Source organism: Schistocerca nitens, chromosome 6, assembly GCF_023898315.1.
Source record: "Schistocerca nitens isolate TAMUIC-IGC-003100 chromosome 6, iqSchNite1.1, whole genome shotgun sequence".
NCBI lineage: Eukaryota > Metazoa > Arthropoda > Insecta > Orthoptera > Acrididae > Schistocerca > Schistocerca nitens.
In genome coordinates, this window is record NC_064619.1 from 334,209,645 (window position 1) to 334,224,386 (window position 14,742).

Genomic DNA, 14,742 nt, shown 5'->3' on the forward strand with positions numbered 1-14,742 from the left:
ACTCGTCCGTGATAACCTGCACACTGCCACAGCAACGGAGTCGACGTATGAACCGGTCCCATATATATTCAGTTGGGGACAAATCTGTGCAATTTGCTGGGCACAGTGTTATCTCAACATCATGTAAACTGTTCAGAGACATATGTGCGTGCGTGAACGACCCTGATCCTGTTAAAAAATATGCACCACGATACTGTCACATGAGAGGTTACACAGGAGGATGCAGGAACCATTGTGCTGTAAAAGTTCCTTCAGTCACTACTAGACATGACCTGAAGCCATGCCTGAAGTCTCCCCACACCATGGCGCAAGAGTATCACCGCTGTGTCTGCCCCAAGTCTGGAAAGATATGAACCTCTTCCCAGATCGCCGCCATACTTGCCAGAGATGGTCATCCAGGATTGTGCAGAGCCATGATCCATCGCAGAACACAGTGCGACGCCTTTCAACAGCCACTAAAAATACAGCCATGTGTGTTGCGGTGTTAACAGAAGCCTACTCACGAGATGGTAGTTTCCTAATCCAGCTGCTGCTAGTCTTTAATCAATTGTGTGGGAAGACAAAGAATGTTGCAAGGAGTCTATTACTTGTTCGGAGATGGCAGGTGCAGATATGAGGGTTTACGATGTTCTTGGTGCACAATATTGTGATCCTCCCTTGTCATGATGAAACGTGGTCGACTGGAATCTTCAGACAAGTATGCCTGCCCTCACGTTCCCTTGAAGTGCAACATAGGGCCTCTGTCAAATCTAAACATCCCACAAATCTAGACAGTGCCCAATTCGACCAACCGATAAACGAAGACCCAAAATGTGGCAGCTTTCATGCGCTATCAGGTGCTATAACGCTGTCTCACTTGAGTACATGGCATCTCTGTATCCTTCACAGTGATCAGTCAGTATCTTATGTTGCACATGTCTCTCACGTACTCTACTAGGCCTGGGAAAAGTACTAAACAGTAATGCGCTCTGGTGGCCAGTCCACCTGCCACAGAGAACTAAAGCTCCAATCATTTGCACTGCCAAGTGACCAAGTCTTCTTGGTGCTTCACTTTTTCTGTTACGAAGTGTGTGCACTAACCTTTCTCTGCTGCGTGTCTCTGCTTATAATGCTGTGCAAAAGCCAAGGACGAAAGTAACTTTCGCATGATGTTTCAGTGTCTGTAATACGGCTGGACAAACTTGGGCCATTCACAGAAAGAATTTTTACGGTATAGTATGCAGTGAGACGATTAGAAAATACACATTTTTTGAAAGACAATAATTACACTGAAGTGACTGTGGATCATGATGGTCCTCTGGACGTTACAAAAGACGGGACATGGTTGTTAATAGAGAGTGTGAGCACCGCGCAGTGCTTGCTCCGCAACTTGCTTCCACACTGGCGACAAGGCTGATAGGGAGTTTTTATGGTAGAACGTTCCATCCATCCACCAGCGCGGCTGACAAATGTTGCATAGTCTTTGGTGCATGTGCACATGCTGCAGTACATCTCCCCAACGCATCCCGCACGTGTTCAATGGGATTTAAGTCCGAGGAATATCCAATAGCTCCTCCACCTGCGCTGTTCGATGCAGTCACGCATTGTCGTCCATAAAAATGAAATCAGGGCTGAATGTACTCACGATAAGGCGCACATGGGGAAGGATTACTATGTCACAATAACGTTGACCATTGGGTATACATTGTTCAAAGATTTGGAGATCAATACGTCTATGCAACGTTATGTCTCTCCACACTACGACACGTGGACTACCAAAACGATCATGTTCGACGATGTTCCTGAGTGGATTGCGTGTTCCCGCCTCTCGTCATACGATGGTATGTCCAGACTGTGAAGCATGATCGTTTTGGTAGCCCAGGTGTTATGGTTTTGGGAAGCATCATTCTGCATGGGCGTACTGAATTGCAAATCTTTGAACACAATACACTCATCGGCGAACGTTCTTGTGCACTGTACTCTTCCCCCGTGAGTGCCTTTGCAGAGGTGCTTTCGGTCCTGACTTGGTTTTTGTGGATGACACTGCGCTACCGCACCAAACAGCGGAGGTGGGGAAGCTCTTGGAATGAGAGGATATTTGGCGAATGGATTGGTCTTCCCGCTCCCGCGACTTAAATCCCATCAAGCACTAGTGGGATGCGTTGGGGAGACGTATTGTAGCACGTCCACATGCACCATCGACCATCTACCAGATGTCATTCGCGCTGGAGGAGGAATGGAACGCTGTACCACAAGAACTCGATGCCAACCTTGTGGATAGGATGGGAGCACGTTGCGTAGCATTCACTGCCGTGTGTGGTAATCACACAACCTATTAAGAACCTGGTAACAATTTTCAGACGCGTTGACTTAAGTGCACTTATTGTCTTTGAATAAAAGGGTAATTCATAGCGTTGTTCTTTCAATAGTAGAGTGTAATAGTTCTTTCAATGTATGATCAATATTTCATGAAGCTATGTTACTTGGGAGTAACTTATCAGGTGAAAGTTACTTTCATCGACAAGTTTTTCACAGAAGTGTACATAGCTGAGCAGAGACGTGCTGGCGAGGACTGTGGGGGATACGCAGAGGGCCGTTTTCACTCGGACTGCTGGATGGGCGCTCACCGATCAGGATGAAGCGGCAGAGGGCGCCTGGCATGTCCCAGCCGCTGGGAAGCGGCTCGGCGTCGTACGTGTCGTACACCGCCTGCAGCTGCAGCGGCCGCGACTCCCCCTGCACGCTCATCACGCCCTGCAACACAAGGTGCGAATGCTTAGCTCCTGAAACGATCTGTCAGTCACTGCGTCCAGTATTCAGAATGCCATATTCTACACGAGTCATTCCACAAAAATACAGCTGCTTGCAGTACTAACCATTTAATTCAAGCATTTAGTCTAATAGTTTTCTACGTCTAGAAGTGTTAATTCCAAAGTTTTAACTACAGCACAGAAGAAAAAATGAAGACTGACCGCAAAACTTGTTGATGGTAATAGCCCTTCTCTATATATACAGATTTATACATGAAACATCATCCCAACAATGTCTGACTTGGCGGAGACCTTGGTAGTAGAAGTTTGCATTTGGCTGTTCAGGATCACCTCGTCATTCTGGAGATGTCTGCCACGCAGTAGTTTCTTCATACGAGGAAAGGGGACGCAGAATTCGCTGGATGGCATGTTAGGAGAATACAAGGGGTGAGGCAAAATTCCAAAGCTCAACGAAGCTGCTTCTGTCTTATGGCCGTAACTCGCCCAAAAAGTACCCAGTTTCACCTATGCCTGTGATGGTGAATTTTCGCCTTTTCCGGCGGTATGGATCCACATGTTTTCACCGCTTGCTCTGCTCCTATGTTTCGGGATCGTAGTGATACACCCCCCTTCCGTCCACGGTCAATAGCACGCTAAGAAGCCATATGATTTGGCCAGACATTTCCGCTCTTGCCTCTGTTCGGGTGCCAACCTCTGTAGAAATCTCGTCCACGATCATGGAAACTAATCCATAACTGATTTCCACTTGTTCCACTATCGCCTGAATTGCGATACGCCCGTCTTTGAGCACTATGGTCTCCATTTCTCTTGTGACTGTCTTTTCTATGTGTGAGAGACTAAGTCATACCGCCCTCACAATTTCTGATACCAATGGTACGATTATTTTACGAATTTACAGGGAGGTGACAAAAGTCACGGGATAGCGATATGCACATATACAAATGGCAGTAGTATCGCGTACATAATGTATTCAGGTGATTCATTTGAAAAGGTCTCCGATGTGATAATGGCCGCACAAAAGAAATTAAGAAACTTTGAACGCGGAGTAGTAGTTGCAGCTAGATGCATGGGACATTCCATTCCGGAAATCGTAAAGGCATTCAATATTCCAAGACCACAGTGTCAGGCATTAGCTGCCGAGAATTCTTCCAGGTTGTATGTCCATTTCAGGCATTAGCTCTCATCACACACAACGCAGTGGCCGACGGCCTTCACTTAACGAACGAGAACAGCGACTTTTGCGTAGAGTTGCCAGTGCTAACAGACAAGCAACACTGCGTGAAGCAGCCGCAGAAATCAATGTGGGACGTACGACGAATGTATTCGTTTGGTCACTGCGGCGAAATTTGCCGTTAATGCCCTGTGGCAGTAAACGACCGACGCGAGTGCCTTTGGTATCAGCACAGTATCTCCTGCAGCGCCTCTCATGGGCTCATGACCACATTGGTTCGACCCCAGACGGCTGGTCAGATGAGTCCCGATTTCAGATGGTAAGAGCTGATTTTAGGAGTACAGCGTTGCACAGACCCCACGAAGCCATGTATCCTAGTCGTCAACAAGGCGCTGTGTAAGCTGGTGGTGTCTTAGAGGTGGTGGTGTCTTCATAATGGTAAGGGCTGTGTTTACGTGTAATGGACTGGGTCTTCTGATCAAACTGAAGCGATCATTGACTGAAAATTATCATGTTCGGCTACTTGGAGACCATCTGCAGCCATTTATATACTTCATGTTTCCAAACAACGACTGAATTTTAAACACAACAATGCGCCATGTCACTGGGCCACAACTGTTCGCGATTAGTTTGAAGAATATTCTGGACAATTCGAGCGAATTACTTGGCAACCCAGATCACCCACCATTAATCCCATCGAACTTTTACGGGACAGAACAGAGAGGTCAGTTCGTGTACAACATACTGCACCGGCAACACTTACGCAATTATGGACGGCTATAGAGGCAGCACGGCTCAATATTTCTGCAGGGGACATCCGACGAGTCATATCTGAGTCCATGCCACGTCGAGTTCCTGCACTACGCCGGGCAAAAGGAGGTCCGACATGATTTTAGGAGGCACGCCGTGATTTTTGTCATCTTAGTGTGTTTTATGAATAAAATTTATAAAATTTCTTTCCTCTAAACTGCGCTATATCAACACATAAACCGCTACTTCGAGTACCCAATATTTATTGTTACACACTCATGCACCATACCTCTCTGAATACGATGCTAATGTTACAGTTGAGAACAGGAACACGGAAAGTCTGCACGCGTAAATTGTACAAACATAATGAAACAATCTTACTGTCAGACTTTCAGAGAAATAAGACGAGGATAGGCACTGGGCAGAGGTATTTAAACTTTGAGTAAACATATCGACATGTATTTTCGGTGCAGGTGGAAGATAGGCTGCTTATCGGCTACGTATGGAAGACCGATGTCTCATTTGTCTAATCAGCCAGACTACAGCAAGTATTAATCACCTACACCCACCGATAAAAGCAATAAAATTTTAGTAGGGGAGGCTCACAATTTGTAGGAAGATGTAAAAGACGGCTCCTCGTAATTTTAAAATCCGATCTTCGTATGATACACGTTGACATTGTACGAGGCGATTTAGCAATTACTACTACCTATTACAGCTGTTTGCAGGAAATGAAGGTTACGCTGCGAGTAAATATTGTTAATGACAGATGGTAAAATCTTCAGAGTCATTAGGCCGTGTCATGTTTCTCTTCAAACGTTTCGACTCCTGTGCTGGGATCTTCTTCGGAATTCTACTTGTGTCCCTAGATGGCTGGACACTGTCGAAAGACAGAGTCGCGTTCACTCGTAGAAGGCCATCCCCTTCAGATATAATTGTACTAGCTCTTTTTCCAATCTTGGAAGCACTTTTCGTTCTCACTTTTTGTTATGGTGTTCAGCTCCTTCAGCGATTCTGTTTTTATCTCACAATGGTGGAAAATGACGTCCTTTCATGGCTCTCCTCAGCCTTGGGAGCACAAAGAAGTTGCAGGGGGCCATGTCCGGCAAATACTGAAGCTGAGGGAACATAACTTTTTTTTTTCTTTTTTCAAAAAGTCACGAACAAGCACTGATGTGTGAGCAGGAGCCTATTTCCACAAGCGATTTTGCCAACATTCTCGTCGTTTTCTTCGGACTGCTTCACGCAAGCGGCACGTAACTTCCAGGTAGTATTCCTTACTGACCGTGCGACCATAAGACAAGAACTCGCGATGATACATTCCATTTTAATCGACGAAAATGGGAGAAAAACCTTCATATGTGATCGAACCTGTCGAATTCTTTTCAGGCTTCGCTCTTCAGGCAGTTTCCATTGGCACGACTGAGCCGTTTTTGAAAGTCATACCCACAAAACCATGTTTCATAAATCGCACGCATTATTCCACTTTCAGTTGCAACAGTTTTCGATGGACATGAACGCAGAGTTTGGAGACTTCATATATTACTGCACTTTACATTGGTTAAATCACGGGACATGCATGGAACCATTTTTCGATTAATCTCGATACTGTTGAATTTATGAAGGAAAAAAACATACAGGAACGAAGATTGGAACATCCGGAATGGATTGCAGATTTCGTATTTTAAGCGGACTTTACTGCACACAGTCCACAGTAAGACAGTGCAAGATAAATTGTTTCTGTTTTGATGGGGATGCATTTAAAAAAAAATCGCGTCGTAGAAGAGGCACATTCTGACAAAAACAGTCCAGTTCCCTAAGCTCACTGGCATTAAAGGAAGCACGAGGTTTGAAGAATTCACTGTGGCCTTGCAAGAATTACTATAGTTTTATAAATGTCTTGAGGACACTGTCTACTGGTTGGCTGGTTGGTTGATTCGGGGGAGGGGACCAAACAACGAGGTCATCGGTCCCTCCAATTAAGGAAGGAGGGGGGCGGAAGTCGGCCGTGCCCTTTCAAAGGAAGTGACTTCGGAAAATCACGGAAAACCTAAATCAGGATGGCCGGACGCGGGTTTGAACCGTCGTCCTCCTGAATGCGAGTCGTGTGTGTTAACCTCTGCGTCACCTCACTCGGTTTCTCAGATATTTTTCCGAGTGTCCGTAATGAGGCTGTAAAATTGCTACAATATTTCTATCGATCTATTTGTTTGAAAGATCCTTTTTAGATTATGAAACTAAGTAAGTCACGATTACGTGGCAACTTGAGTGCGAAACTCTGTGAAATTGTCTGCAACTCTCTGCATGCCGATAGTTCGTACCAGATAAAAATTATATTACGTCTTCAGTGCGGCAAAAGTAATTTATTCTGAAAAGTTGTTTTGATCTATGTTATTGAAAAATGCGAAATGTAAGACGAAGTCGTATGCAGTGCGACTGTGCTGCCATTTAAATGCGGCGCGTTCTTTGTTTGCCCGTATTCCCCCTCCTCGCGTTCAGACAGCCCAGTGTGGCGGTGAGGGAAATGTGAAGCGAGGTGAGCGCTTCGGCACTCGGGTCCCGGGCATGGCACGCGAGCCGAAATCTCGGCACCCCTGTGCTAGGGCGTCAGGACGGTCGTCGTCTTCAAAGTCTTCTCGACCCTCTCCGAAACGTTTAAACACTCATAAACTCTCGTGTTATTCGTCAGCCGCTGTTGCTGAGCGGTTCTAGGCGCTTCAGTCCGGAACTGCCCGACCGCTAAGGTCGCAGGTTCGAATCCTGCCTCGGGCATGGATGTGTGTGATGTCCTTAGGTTATTTAGGTTTAAGTAGTTCTAACTTCTAGGGGGCTGATGACCTCAGATGTTAAATCCCATTGTGCTCAGAGCCATTTGAACCATTTTTGTGTTATTCATAGTGAATTCGGCCACCACCCACAGTCAACATTTCGAATGCAGTGCTCACCTTTATTCCACTGTCAAGAAAAACGTAATGGAAATTCTTTGATCCATTTTTGTCGACAGTAAAAATTCACTGAGCAAACGGTTCAAATGGCTCTGAGCACTATGGGACTTAACATCTGTGGTCATCAGTCCCCTAGAACTTAGAACTACATAAACCTAACTAGCCTAAGGACATCACACACATCCATGCTCGAGGCAGGATTCGAACCTGCGACCGTAGCAGTCACGCGGCTCCAAACTGAAGCGCTTAGAACCGCACGGCCACACCGGCCGGCCTTCGCTGAGCACTCATACACTTGTATAACCTTTTCGACAGTCAATAGCAAACTAAATATTCAAAACAGCTGAAAGTGCAAACATACAACAGGAACATGTGTGCCAGCAAGATGAAAAACATTTTGAAAATCGGATGTATAAAGCCTGCGAAATGAAAGAAAGTTCCTGTTACTTTTTGATCATACCACGTATCTGAAATATGACCATTTGCCAAAGTCACAAAGTGACACACTGTGGATTCGACGCAGCACTTTGGAATACGTTGCAAGAATACCAAAAGAAGCACTGCGATCGGGCCAACGTCAGCCTCGAGTACAGACGAATCCTTGCTGAGAGCGCGTCCGCCGACGAGACGAAGCCGCAGCTGATGGAGCAGCCAGTGCACTGAGATGTGCCTCGCGACACAATGGAGGCGTGCGCGTTGACCAGCGTGTTATTGCAGACGGTAAGCCCGCCGCCCGGCGAGCAGCCGCCTAATCTTCACTGTTCGGTTCCCCGGGCGTCCTGTGTTGGGCTCAATTAGTGATAAGATGAAAGAGGAGGTAACCCTCGAGTGGGAGCGGTGCCGCGTGTTTAAACAAGGAGGGCCCGGCTGGCGCGTAATATAAAAAGCTGCTAAATTAGTTTTCCCCTTTGACACTTGGGCCGTGGCCGTCTTTGGCGCGTGTGTGGAATGTTTTAATACCGCGGCGGCGCGCCCCGCTCGCGCGAACAAATATTAATAGAGCGCCGGCCAGCTTTCATGTCGGCGGTCGGCGCCGATGGGACACGCCCCCGTTCCCACCGCAACCGGCGCAAGGCGTGGGCGTGCGTGTGAGCCTGGGCGCGTCACCACACACAACCCTCCACCCACCACCTAGTCGCTAGGTCGCTAGGCCGTTATTATTCTACGCAGCGCGGTGCGCTGGCGTTACATGCCATTATCCGATTCCGAGGAAGGCACGAGCCGAGAACGTAAGAAGTGTAGCCTCTCAGAGCGGTAGGAAAGTATATGCCTTCCTATCGCATCCTAGACTTGCTCCATGGGAGATAATGGGGGGACCGGTCAGACAAATCAAGGATCCGGGCACTTCTCAAGGCGTTTGTGTTATGGACTGTAGTGTGGACTCTTACATCGTCCCGCAGGAATATGCCATTTGGTACCGGACTCATGACGGGTATGGCAACCGGGTTTGCCATTCTTGGTTTAAAATAACAGTCTTGAGCGCAATGATATTTATTTATGACGATCAGTTTCGGCTTTAAGTTAAAGTCATCTTCAGATGTGAGACCTACAAGGTTAGGAATATTAAGAGTTAGCAGAGAGATTAAAACGTATAGCGTTACAAAAAATACAGAAATGACGTAGCATTTACCTCTAGGGCACAGCAGCCAATGCCATGAAAACTTCCTCTCAGAGGTTATTCAGGATATCGACTATCTGCCGTTACCACGGACAAAATCGGCATTACTAAGTGCAGTTTTCAGTTTTTCTGTTTTCCTAGCAGCCATTTTTTGCCGCGAAGGCTTGCTGACAATAGCATCTCGGTAACAGTTTTACAGCAATTTGTAATATGTTTATTTTCGTTTTAGTACCTACTTTGACATATTTTTTGCATATTATTATGACAATTTTTCATTCATACGCCGTCACCTGGTAACGACGATTTTCAGTTTTTCCTGCAATGTACGTTATGAGTCGTTCGCACAATTGTTTAAGATATCGACCTGGATCGTTACCACGACGCAGTCGGCGGCCCCAATGTCTACGTCTTTGGTTTGAGTTACCATTTTGCTTTTTGCGTTACCATGGCAACGGTGTCCGTTTCAGTACACACTTCTCAAGTTTCAAGGCTGGCATCATGACCTATGCATTACTTTGACAACGGCGTCATTTTCTGATACACACTAGAGGGCACTATCTAGCAAATAGAAGACGACAAGTACATATTTCAATGGGTGAATCTTTTAATCAAACCATATTCCCTAATTATATATTCAAGTGTTATCTGAATGTGCACATAATTACTTCTCTCTGGTTCACTTGTTTATCGGCAAAACATTGGTGACAACGACGATTTTACCATTCACATCAGTTTCACTAGGTGACACTGCTTCCTCTCTCATTCTGTAAGACTGCCTCTTTTTCATATAAGAGGCTACTTGTTTGATGATTTGTAATGGTGTAACTTCTTAAATATTCGTAACTGGCCTACGAGACATTAGTTTGTAAATTTCCTTTAACGTCGAAATTTCACGCCATAGGTTGATGCAGACGTAATTCGCATTCGTCGCGGAAACCGCAAGCTATTTAACTCGTGGCTCTACGGCCATCAGCCTACTACCAACTTTAACTCTTCCTCACCTATCCTACTCCTCATCAGGGTTCCTCTCTCCTTTCCCCTCTCCATTCATCGCCATCCCTTTCCTCTTATAACCACTTCCTTACCCACACAACACAGTACCCTCCACCCTCTGTCTTTCCTACCGACTGCAGTTCCCATTTACCATCTCTACTCCTACCTACCATCTCCATCCATCAATTCTACGGAAAATACTCTCTCCTCCGGCAATACTTCTCACCTTAGTGCAGGTGCTTCAGATTTTAAGTGAAAATGCAGCGCTTCAGTGTTTTTAATACAAGAATTTCACTTTCCTACGATGTGTTTTTACACTGTATATGTTTAATTTTTAACTGACCGTCTTTCAATTTTAATTCAAAATAGAAAAAAGTCCTAAATTTTGCCTCTATTTCTCATTTTTTTTAAAAATTCGTTTGGATGAAGAGCGGGGAATTGTACCGCTCACACTTTACCGGTTGCCACACGCGTTTTCTGTAGTCTGCGGTGTGTTGTCAATGCTACAAGACGCATGGCAACTCGAGATATCAACTCACGTTCAACTGATCTGTTCCCGACGATTAGCGGTGACGCACTGCCTTTCACCTCTAGGTAGATTTCAGCTATTGTCAGCTCTCTATTGCCAGAGTCAATCAAACAATCCTACGATCTTCTCATAATTCAGACCGCCTGCAAGGACCGTCCCTAAACCTCTTGCAACACTGTTGTCCTGAGTTCACCGCTTCAGCAGTCGTTCTGTAGTCACTTTGGAGTTGTCGAAATCAACGGAGGCGTAGACCCATTTTAGTTGGAAGAGGGAGCAACTTGTCTGATCTTGGCGAAGAAACTATTCCATTGTTTGTACACAATGACAGGAGATTTCCACTCTAAATCAACAACATCGCACACTAAGCTCAACATAGCGCCTTCCGAAAACCAGTCCAGTGCCTCAATCATTGTCCCACTGTATTCACTGGTATTTTCACAATTTCGAATGCTAGAAGTAAGAGAGAAATCCTGGGAAAGAAACAAAAGTATCATTTTAGTAATCACGTACAATCAACAGCAATCATAGGTGCGATTTAGATTAAGAAAATTGATGGAAAATGGAAAATATCGCATGAGAGGTCCACGCCGTTTACCAGAGGACTAACGACGCGTGCCTTTTCACAATTTTTTTAACAACAGGATACATGAAAAAAGAAGACAATTCCTAGTTTTTTCACCTGAGTAACACTTTATCTTCTGGTAAATATTTTCGAAACCTCTGAAGGTGCTGAAACAAGGTACTGAACAAATGTCAGTATGGAAAGGGACGTGAGAAGTATCTACCTACAGCACTAATCAACTTCTTTTTTTTTTTAGAACTATGTGCTACTTTTAACGGCATTCGATAGAGCCTGACACGACAAGTAATGTAAGACGGTGTCTGTTACGCTCAACATTTATTTACGTTCAGGGTCAGCTTCAGTAGGTCACGTTGCATATCGGACTTGTCGTCTGGCATTGTGCTACTTTCTTATGTACAACCGTATCATCTACGAACAGTCTTAAAGAGCTTCCGATGCATTCTGCTAGATAATTTATATACACTGTAAACAATAACGGTCCTATCACACTTCCTTACGGTACTCCGAAAATTACCTCCACGCATCTGTCGATTTTGTACCGTTAAGAGCGACGTGTTGAGTTTTACCTGTAAGAGAAATCTTGTACCCGTCGCTAATCTGGTACGGGACTCGGTAAGTTCGTATTTTTTTCAATAATGACAGTGCAAATCGTGTCAAGATCGCTGATTTTTACATAAGACAAAAAGTCATAATTCTTGAGCCTAAAACGTGTTCCATAATTCTACAACAGGCTGATATAGGTGTCAACGATATAGGTGTATAATTGTCTACATCTGTCCTAGGACCCACCTCGAAAACGGGAATGACCTGAGCTTTCTTCCAGTCGCTAGATACCCTTCGTTGTTCCAGCGATCTACGATAAACTGCTGCTAGAAGGGGAGCAAGTTCTTTCGCATAACATTTGAAGAATCTTATAGGTATCATATCTGGCTGTAATACCTATCCACTACTAGGCGATTGTAGCTACTTTTCTATTCACGATCGGTTACCTCAATATCTGTCATTTCGACGTTCGTTCGATGACTGAAAGGAGGAACCGTCTTACGATCTATCGCGGTGAAACAATTTCGGAAGACCGAATTCAGTACTTAGGCCTTCTCTCTGTTATCTTATGGTTCGGTGCCAGTATGGTTACTGAGTGAATAATAGAGAATTTCGAATCTCTTACTGATTTTGCTGCTCGCTTTGGTCGAGGTTCTAAGGTGGAAATGTGGAATCTGTTCAGCAAAGACATATGCAACGCCGCGTACGATGCCAGCAGCCCAGCGCGACTAGCGCCCGAGGGAACCCATGATTTGTTCACCTGAGCATCCAGTATCGTCCAGCAAGACATTCACAAGAACAGTGCGACGCTGCACGGGGCAGCACGCATTGTCATCACGGCGACTATCGTTGTGGGATCCCCTGACTTCGCAGCAGACACGGGCGCCGACAGTGGTGCATGCAACGACAGTAACGGACACATGACGGACACAGCGTCGACTTCTCAGACGCGCTCCTGCTCTTCGCATAGCATCACAGTTCAAATGGTTCAAATGGCTCTGAGCACTATGCGACTTAACTTCTGAGGTCATCAGTCGCCTAGAACTTAGAACTACTTAAAACTAACTAACCTAAGGACATCACACACATCCATGCCCGAGGCAGGATTCTAACCTGCGACCGTAGCGGTCGCCCGGTTCCAGACTGTAGCGCCTAGAACCGCACGGCCACTACGGCCGGCTAGCATCACAGTGGACGTGTATCCATGCGTGGAGGCTGCACGGTGAACAAACGTCGTCATACTGCAGTCGTCATCGTTACACGGGTCCAACACCTCTCACCCAATGGAAACACCTGCTTGCGGCTTGCCCACACACTGGCACGTCATCACTCTCCGGCCACTACGACTGATGAACACCTGAAGCAGCATGACGTATCCGTACCTGTCAACCAAGCTCAGTTTGACTCAGTGCCCAAGCGGCTTACAGTCGTTATTGCTGCCAGAGGTGGCTGCTTTGTCTATTAAATGTAGTACCCCATATTCCGCCAAATCACTTAAATATGTATTCTTCCTGCCGTACTGTATACGTACCACAAGGAAAATGTCGTTATTTTCTGTTCTTCCTGTCGCTGCAATTAAATAGGCAGCTATGTTGACTGTTCCACTGCAAAAGTAGTTGTTTCGAAATCTTGATAGACAAGAGAGGCAATGAAATTATTTTAATATATTTACTGAGAATTAGTGACTGCTGTAAGAGAGAGCTGTAAAATGTAAAATACCCTGGCTTTCGCTGACAGTAAGCATCAAGCAAAATAATAAACGAAACTCTAAATATCACATTAATCATTTCACTGGACTGATAATTTTCATATATCTACATCTATAGACGAATATGGCACGAAATTCAGTTTTCTTACGAAAGGATTTGCTCTTTTCGGCTCCTTACATTCGTTACTCACGTCTGTTTGCTCTAGGAATCCAAAGGGGTCAAATTCGATCCCCGTCTGGCCCTAAGATTTTAATCTGTTACTATTCACTTCCTTCACCTATGGCAACGTTTGTTAATTTCAAAAATCCCGAGCTGCACGGTGCGCCATAATCCACATTAAGGGTACATCCCCTATATTTGGCTGGATAAATCAGTTCAAAGCTCAAAAGAAGGTAACGTACGCCCCTCTAACAGGACCATGCCTAGCAAAGCACTATGGTGTTCAAACCAACGTCCAAGTTGATGACAGTTTCACATCTCTGACTAAAAGAAGAGATCGATTAATAATAATAAAATAATAAAATAATAAAAAAAATTAAAAAAGAAATAAAAATAATAAAATAATAAAAAATAAAATAATAAATAAGAAATATTATTTATTGTGCAGAAGTGGTACAAAGCTACATCACTTTTCAACATAATCTCCCCCACGCTCAATGTAAGTCCTCCAGCGCTTAAAAAGTGCATAAATTCCTTTAATTCTTTTATTAGTCCGCGCAACCACTCATGCACCGCATGGCATACCTCTTCATCATAACGGAACTTCTTTTCTCCCATTACGTCTTTGAATGGTCCAAACATATGGAAATCACTTGGGGGCAAGGTCTGGTGAGTATGGTGGATGAGGCAGACACTCAAAATGCAGGTCTGTAATTGTTGCAACTGTTGTACGGGCAGTGTGGGGCCTTGCATTGTCATGTTGCAAAAAGACACCTGCTGACAGCAATCCACGTCGCTTTAATTTGATTGTAGGCCGAAGATGAATTTTTAGGAGATCTGTGTATGATGCACTGGTGATAGTGGTCCCTCTAGGCACGTAACGCTCCAAAATGGCGCCTTTGTCGTCCGAAAAGAGAGTCAGCATAACCTTCCCTGCTGATGGTTCTGTTCGAAACGGCTTTGGTTTTGGTGATGAGGAATGGCGCCATTCC

The 14,742-nt window shown here is 45.1% G+C and overlaps 1 protein-coding gene across 2 annotated transcripts in view; it reads right to left on the reverse strand.

Annotated features, from left to right (window-relative positions):
* LOC126262767 (COBW domain-containing protein 1-like) overlaps nt 1-14,742 on the reverse strand; it is a 566,092-nt gene that overhangs the window by 3,911 nt on the left and 547,439 nt on the right. For both annotated transcript variants that reach the window (XM_049959581.1, XM_049959580.1), the window contains one exon: nt 2,607-2,733. In XM_049959581.1, coding sequence (XP_049815538.1) covers nt 2,607-2,733 — 127 coding nt within the window. The remainder of the gene's footprint in view (nt 1-2,606; nt 2,734-14,742) is intronic.